This window comes from Salvelinus sp. IW2-2015, linkage group LG3 (assembly GCF_002910315.2).
Source record: "Salvelinus sp. IW2-2015 linkage group LG3, ASM291031v2, whole genome shotgun sequence".
Lineage (NCBI taxonomy): Eukaryota > Metazoa > Chordata > Actinopteri > Salmoniformes > Salmonidae > Salvelinus > Salvelinus sp. IW2-2015.
In genome coordinates, this window is record NC_036840.1 from 19,610,713 (window position 1) to 19,619,050 (window position 8,338).

Below are 8,338 nucleotides of genomic sequence, written 5' to 3' on the forward strand. Positions count from 1 at the left end.
AGATGCAGAGTAGGTGAACGGATGACCTCCGCATGTGTGGTTCCGACAGTGAAGCATGGAGGAGGTGTGATGGTGCTTTGCTGGTGACACTGTCAGTGATTTATTTAGATTAAGGCACACTTAACCAGCATGGCTACCACAGCATTTCCTGCCGCGATACACCATCCCATCTGGTTTCCACTTAGTGGGACTATCATTTGTTTTTCAACAGGACAATGACGCAACACACCTCCAGGCTGTGTAAGGTCTATTTGACCAAGGAGAGTGATGGAGTGCTGCATCAGATGGCCTCCACAATCACCCGACCTCAACCCAATTGAGATGCTTTGGGATGAGTTGGACCGCAGAGCATTCCAGGTGAAGCTGGTTGAGAGAATGCCAAGAGTTTGGTAGCTACTAAGAATATAAAATGTAAAATATATTTATTTGTTTAACACTTTTTGGCTTACTACATGATTCCATATCTGTTATTTCATAGTTTTGATATCTTTACTATTATTCTAAAAACCCTTGAATGAGTAGGTGTGTCCAAACTTTTGACTGTTACTCTACGTATTTTTTTAATTTACTGACAAATGAAAGAAATCAATCAATCCAAACTGTGCAGTGGCAAAATGGTGAAAGAGACATCTGTTACAATACACCAAAAAATGTTGTGACATTCGGAGATTGTCAAACCAAGCCTTCGATACTTGGTAAACCTACAAGGAAGGGAGGGATGTATTTTCTATTTGTCGAGATTGACATAGTCTATTTATTGTGGTGTTGAAAACATTAACCATGTTATTGAAGTTTCTGAAGTCAGTATGTTTTGTTTATCGGTTGTGTATGTCCTAGTTGACCATTGTCTGTAACCGGCTCTGATCGTGAAGTAATGAAACAGTCAGGGAGAGTGATCTCAACTGTGATGGTTGGCAAACCCTCAGCTTTCTGGCCCGTAGCTCTGTGTGGCATCAACTGTAGTATTGTTATTTTTTCTTCYTTTAACTAGACAAGTCAGTTAAGAACAAATTCTTATTTGCAATGACGGCCTACCCGAGCCAAACCCAGACGACGCTGGGCCAATTGTACACCGCCCTATGGGACTCCCAATCACAGCCAGATGTGATGCAGCCTGGATTTGAAACAGGGACTGCAGTGACACCTCTTGCACTGKGATGCAGTGCCTTAGACAGCTGTGCCACTCGGGAGCCTATTTGTGGGTATTAACATTATTTTGAGTTAATTCTTTGAGGCGGGTGGGTGTTACATTTATTTTACAGTACAAGGGAAGGGTGGTGTGAAAATATTTTTTATGTTGGGGAGGGGTGTGCATTTTTTTATGACACCTTGAGATGGTTAAGTGAATGAGTCCTAAATGGCACCCTATTCCCTATACAGTGCACTACTTTGGTCCAGGGACCAATAGGATTCTGGTCTAAAGTAGTGCACTATATAGGCTACGGAATAGGGTGCCATTTATACAAAAACATGTATTTCAGTTCGGAGTTGTGCCTCTTCAGCAGCTCTAGCCTACTCATTCTTCTCATCCCTCTCCGGCTACTGTCTCACACTAGACGAACGAACCACTGCTGCGGGCTCTGGAACAGGAGGGATAGACTTGTCTAGGCTACCCTAACCCCTTTGGCTTATGTGAAATATTTGCTGCTCTGTCTCGGTATACTTAGCCGATGTGAAATAACCGAGACAATATAAAACCTACGGTCAGATAACGGGTCTGGTCAGGGTGCGCCAAAATAACAGGATTCTGTCAACTTGTTGCGCACTCAATGCAGTGGAACTACAAGTGGTAGTTAGAATTGTTTCGAGTAGCAGCCAAAGTGGACGATTATAATTTCAGTTATCATCATGGGCGAGACACACTAAGCCTCAGCTCCCGAGGCTCAGGATTGTTTTAGCAGTGGGGGGACGAAGAGAGAGGCACGGCATTCCCAGACTGGACCGATAAGGACTCCTAAATGCGTCTTCCTGTCGACCCAACGACAACAATGAATAGTGGTTCTAGCAACTTTCTGCTAGTTCCAATACAGGAGTATCCCGTTCTAGACTGCGTACCCAACAAAAACGTCAAGATCGTGGTTTTGGGAGCGAGCAACGTGGGGAAAACAGGTAGGAGATCAAGCTTTACGAGAAGTGTGATAAAGTAGTCTGAATCGCACTGTTGTCGTGAAAGTCCGGAGGTTTTTAAGTTTCCGACTCTTTGAATGAATCTATCGAGGAGTATTAATCGGGTCCAAATAGAAAATGTATGCTAGAATGGAAATACTTTATTTGCATCCGTTTGGCACAAACGGATTGGCCATACAAGTAGTGTTAGGATTTATGTTTACAAATTTCGATTTTGGAAAAATGTCTACTTATTAATATTTCCACCAAAATATTTGATTATGTCTTTGGGATAGGCGACACACTGGTGTGCCAGTTGAACAGTGAGAGGTAAACAATCTCGCCAGGGGGCGACGTGTACGTTCACAGACTCGATCAGGACAGACAGGCTGAGCGCATGTCCCAAATGGCACCCCATTCCTTATTAAAGTGACCTACTTTTGAAAAGTAGTGCAGTACGTAGGGAATAGGGTACTATTTGGTTTAGGATGCAGACAGCCAATGCCAACTAAGGAGCAGTATTCTCTTACGGCAACTATAAGAGATATGTGGCCTTCTAGTATTCTTCTCAAGGTGTTTATATTTCAATTTTTCTCATTTAGTAGACACTCTTATCCAGAGCAATTTAAAGGAGTAATTAGGGTTAAGTGCCTTGATCAAGGGTACATCGATATTTTTCCATGTTTAGGATGTTGTTGGCCTATGCCAACTGGGAGTACAGTATTCTTCAATGGCAACTATGAAAAATATGTAGTCAACTACATTATTATTCTCAAGGTGTTTCTCATTGGAGACTATTCTTCTCCTTGTTTCATTCACAGCGTTGATAGTCAGGTTTCTGACTAAGAGGTTCATCGGGGACTATGAGGCAAACACAGGTATGGTTTTATCATTCTAACAGTCCCATTCATATAAAATACAGACACACACACACTGCTGCCATACTGTTTACTATTATCATTATTTATCCTGCTACCAGTGTGACGTGGTGAGGTTGGACCCAGGTGCAGAGAAGAGACTAAACGAGGTATCAGTGGTTAAGGATAAACATAATACTTTACTAAGAACGGTAGCCACGGGATCCCGGTACACTTGAAAGCAAACACAAAGTCTCAAAAACTCACTCAGGAAACGACCGCACACGGTCAACAATTCAAGCTTCTGCAATGTACAGCAGAAAACACACCTCTTTTTTTAAACAGGGAAATCATAATGAGTAATAGAACACACCTGAGTGTCGTAATTGCCTCTAGGATGGTCTCTGCTGCCCTCTGGTGGTGGAACCATGACAACCAGTCACTTTCGCCTAATCCCCTGCTTACATTTACATGTACATATCTACCTCCAATTACTCCAGTACCCCTGCATAATATGCATAATCTTGTAAATTTGGTATTGCCACTCACCCTGTAATGTATGTTATGTTCGTGTTTTTCTTTGTTATGTATATTTATTTTGTATTAGCCGATGTGTATATCTATTTTGATATTGATTACTGCACTGTTGGGTAGAGCTTGCAAGTGAAGCATTTCACTGTACTTGTGCATGTGACAGTAAAACTTGAACTTGTCATTTCACATTGTTATAACCTTGTAAGAACCCCATACTAGTTTACTACACATTTAGAAACAATTTCACTTGTAAACACCCAGTGAAAAGCCTGAGCTGGCGCACACCCCAAAAAGTTAGTTCAAGTGCTGACTAATGGCGAGTAAACTGTAGGCTATAAAAATAAATGGAGTCACACACTCGATAGACTCCCAGTAATTTATTGGATAAATACCAACGTTTCGGCATCCCTGTGTAGGGCACTATACAGGGCACTAAACTGTGAAGTAGGCACTGTGATGCTGAAACGTTAGTGGTTTACCCAATAAATGTCTCTCTTTATTAACTTATACTGTAAACACCCACCCTAATAATACAGGCAACTTATACATTTTACATCCTCATTCATTTGTTGCATAGAAATCCCTTGTGCGTAGTCAGTAATGTTTTGCTTATCTCTGTCCCCAGGGGCCCTGTACTCCAGAAAGATCAATCTAGATGGAGAACAGGTTTCACTACAGGTTCAGGACACGCCCTGCGTCTCTCTACAGGTCGGTCTCTCTCTCTCTCCACACAAGGGCTGAGTCCCAAATAGCACATTAAGGAATGGGAAAGGGAAAGGGGGATACCTAGTCAGTTGTACAACTGAATGTGTCTTCTGCATTTAACTCAACCTCTGAATCAGAGAGGTGAGGGGGGCTGCCTTAATCGACATCCACGTCTTCGACACCTGAGGAAATGTGGGTTAACTGCCTTGCTCAGGGGCAGAACAACAGATTTTTACCTTGTCAGCTCGGGGATTCGATCCAGAAATCTTTCCTATATAGTGCACTACTTTTCAAATCAAATGACATTTTATTAGTCACATCACATACACAGTTTACAGCAGGTATAAAAGGTGCGGTGAAATGCTTATGCGCAAGCTCCCTCAGCAACGCAGTACATCAGTCAATAACATTAATAACAATAAAAAGAGTCAAGTCAAAAATAACAAGTAATAGAAGTAATAAGAGATGGACTGTATTACACTGTAGTGGGCAGGGACTTGTTCACACAGTGGAATACTGTAAATAGTATATAATAGGACAGCAACATTGATTGTGTTATATGTGTGTGTGAGTTGTGAGTGCGTGTGGGTGCTTGGGTGTGTGTTTATGTGTGTTTGTGTGTTTGTGTGTGAGGGTTTTGCTTCGTCAGTGCAAATAATGTCTGAGGTGCAGATTGTCTCTTAGGTAAAAATAGTCACAGGTACAAGTCTGTGCAGGGAGTCAGCTAGGGTTAGCTGTTCAGCAGTAGTAGCTGTCTCAGAGCCTGTTGGTCTGAGACGCGATGCTTCGATACCGCTTGCCAAATGATAACAGAGTGACTAGAGTCTCAGGCATTATGGAGCCTTATGGGACCTTGTCTCCATAGGGAGTATGGTGCCATTTGGAACACAGCCTCTGTATCTCTCTACAGGTAATTCCTAGTCCTCTCTACAGTCTAAGGGTATATGTAACCAGACCTGGGTCAAATATTTGTGAAACACTTTCAAATGTCAAGTACTTTAAATTACTTGCCAAGTCTCTCTTGGGAAATAGGTTTTCTGACCTCCATGGGACTTTCTGGTTCAATAAACTGAAAGTTACCGTAAATAAAACAGTATTTCAGTTTGCACTTTTGGGACTATTCCATTGTATTGGCTCCATCGCAAAAAAGTATTTGACATACATACAGTAGCTTATGTATTTGATCCCGGTCTGGATATAACAAGTGGAAACATCTCCTTATTTACAGTTCATCACTACCAGTAAGAAGTTATGATGTTACAGTAGAACAGGCCTACATCCAGTATCAGGGCATATCTCAATTATTCTTCTCCCTCTAGAGTGGTTTTTGATAATTCAGTGCCAGGCCTAGGGGAGGCTCCCATTTCGTTTATCAAACTCACTTCCACCGCCCGTTCAAAGGCCTGGTCTTGTAAACAGACTATGCCTGAGATAGAGAGTGTGTGCTGTCTTTCTGTCTGCTCCATAATCTCATAATAATAACCGTGCCGACTACTGTGGGAGTTCGGGATGAACACATCACTAGCTACATACCATTGACTTCCCCTCTCTCTTTTCTCTCTTTCTCTCCTCTACCCACCTCCCTTTCCCCCCTCACCCCTCCATCCAGGACGATGCAGAGGGACTTTATTGTCAGGAGCAGATCAACAGGTCTATCTACTGGGCGGATGGATACGTCCTGGTCTTCTCCATCACAGATGACAGCAGCTATAGAACCATCCAGCCTCTTTACCAGCACGTCAGACGCATCCACCCTGCAGGGAATATACCTGTCATACTGGTGGGTTTGACCGTTATATTACATCTATTAGTAACGGGAGCTGGATGCTATTATTAGTATTATTTAACTATACAGTATCTGTTACCCATCTATTGCATCCGTGTCCATAGCGATACATTAAATGATATGTTATATTTAACTCTCCCGGTATATGTCCTCGTCATACTGGTGGCTCGATAACCTTTATTTTATCTGGAAGTATTTCTGGACATTGCCTTAACATTGGTCTAATCCATCTCTCATCTCCTCCCAGGTGGGCAACAAGAGTGACCTCCTCCGTGCCCGCCAGGTGCCAGCCGATGAGGGTGAGACTTTGGCAGCCTCTCTGGGTGGTGCGTATTTCGAGGTCTCTGCCCGGGAGAACCACGAGGGGGTCCACGCCGCCTTCCTGCACCTCTGTGGCGAGGTGAGCCGAGCGCTGGGCGGGGGGAACGGGGAGAAGAGGAGAGGGCTGCACCTAGCTCGGCCTAAGTCCCCCAACATGCAAGAGCTCAAAAGAAGGTTCCGACAGGTGCTCTCTTCCAAGGGGAAGTCTTCCACTACCCCGCTGTGATGATTCTGGTTCTGGTTCCGATGGTTCTAGTTCTGGTTCCAGAATTGGAATTATGGATTTAGCCCAGTTGACTCTCTTGTGATGTCATTGTATGAGAATGAATGGAACAGTTTCAATGGAACAGTTCCAATGGAACAGAGAGAAGAGATAAACAGTTCTATATTCTATTTCATTCTATTGGAATGGAACGTTGAGATAAGGAAATCTATATTCCACTTGTGGAAGGAATGGCACAGAGACAGCAAGACCAAACGCTTCCAGCAAAGGAGTGGGCTTCGTGGTACGTGATATCACAAGCCTGTCTGCCGATTCAACCAATGGTGACTGAGGAGACTGAAAAACAGACTATGACTGACAGGTCTAACGGACCAATCGTAGGCTTCTCTGAGATCGCTATTCGTACTAAGCGATCATGCAGTAGTCAACTCTCCTTGCTTTTGATACATTTGTATTTAAAGAATGTAATCTAAAATAAACTGTACCCAGAGGCAAAGAAAAATTATGTTGGCATCACAGATTACCTATAATGAAGGGAATCTTTATCTCTAATGGCACTCTACGAGCCCTGGTCAAAGGTAGTGCTCTAGGCTATATTATAGTGCTCTACCTTTGACCAGGGCTCGTAGAGTGCCATTAGAGATGGAACCTATGTATTTTCTCAATGAAACATTTAAAACATGGACGGGCCATGCTTAATTCAATTGAATTGCTAAAAAATGCACTCAACCACAGTCCTTGACATCCTGGTCTGTACTAATCTATACCAGCTTGGTTCCCCTGAACAGTCACTAACCACAGGATCAGTTTACCCTACCCCAACCCTAACTTAAACCATCAGGAAGGCAATAGATAAAACGGACCACAGACCAGTTCTTAGGGGAAACTCCATCCTACATAAAAACCACTGTGATCCCTATGGTTGCAAAAGTCGGTTGGAAGATTCCTGGAATCAGGAGGGAATAAGCAGGATACTTTGAATCCTTCAACCAGAATTTCAGAAAAACCTGGGAATTATGGGAAAATTACAGGAATTCTGCAACCCTACTCAGGCCCCTTTAAGGTAACATATGTGGAGGCTGTATGTCCTACAGATGTATCTGTCTGTCTGTGTTTTTTATATGAGTCTGGAAAGGAAGAGACGTGGGATGCGTCCCAAATGGCACCTTATTCCCTATATAGTGCACTACTTTTGACCAGGGCCTATCAAAAGGAATGCACTATATAGGGAATAGGGTGCCATTTGGGATGTAGACACGAGTTCTCACGACCTTTCACCTCTATCTGCTGTGTCAGAGTTTAACACACACCAGATCAGGGATCATCCACTAGATTCAGCCACAGGCTGATTTTTTTTCTTCTTGAGCGGATGGTCAGGGGGCCGGAACATAATTACAAATGATTTGAAAACCGCAAATAGACCGCAAGAAGCCGAAACAGATATAATATATCAAACCTTGTTTACATTTGTATACAATCACATACTGTATATACAGTATATATCTATTATGTGCGGGAATACTTTGGAACAGATTTCCATAATTAAAATCACTTGGAGCTGATTTGCTGGTGTTTTTAGTCTTTTATGTCCATCAATAAAAGTAAAATATATTTTTGGGAGAAAAGAAAACTCCAGTTGGGGAACCCTGCACCAGAGGTTAGGGAGTGCCCAGTTCCCCCAGAACCCCCCCCCCCCCCCCACACACACACACAAGTAACTGGTGTTAAATGGCTAGCTAGTTAGCGGTTTGTGCTAGTAACATTTCAATCAGTGACGTCACTCGCTCTGAAACCTTGAAGTAGTTG

The 8,338-nt window shown here is 42.9% G+C and overlaps 1 protein-coding gene across 1 annotated transcript; it reads left to right on the forward strand.

Moving 5' to 3' along the window:
- The first annotated feature begins 1,466 nt into the window (after positions 1–1,466).
- LOC111952004 (ras-like protein family member 11A-like) lies at positions 1,467–8,094 on the forward strand. The gene is made up of 5 exons (XM_023970413.3): positions 1,467–2,109; positions 2,928–2,984; positions 4,123–4,205; positions 5,812–5,982; positions 6,236–8,094. The coding sequence occupies exons 1-5, from the start codon at positions 1,959–1,961 to the stop codon at positions 6,533–6,535; spliced, it is 762 nt and encodes a 253-aa protein (XP_023826181.1). The 5' UTR covers positions 1,467–1,958; the 3' UTR covers positions 6,536–8,094.
- Positions 8,095–8,338: the final 244 nt, after the last annotated feature.

What these genes read in the sequence shown, in the direction of transcription:
- LOC111952004 (XM_023970413.3), top strand. Translation starts at nt 1,959, where the DNA reads ATGCGTCTTCCTGTCGACCCAACGACAACAATGAATAGTGGTTCTAGC. An exon ending in CGCCCTGCGTCTCTCTACAG is followed by an intron (nt 4,206 to 5,811) that starts GTCGGTCTCTCT and finishes CCCTCCATCCAG; the next exon opens with GACGATGCAGAGGGACTTTA. An exon ending in GGAATATACCTGTCATACTG is followed by an intron (nt 5,983 to 6,235) that starts GTGGGTTTGACC and finishes ATCTCCTCCCAG; the next exon opens with GTGGGCAACAAGAGTGACCT.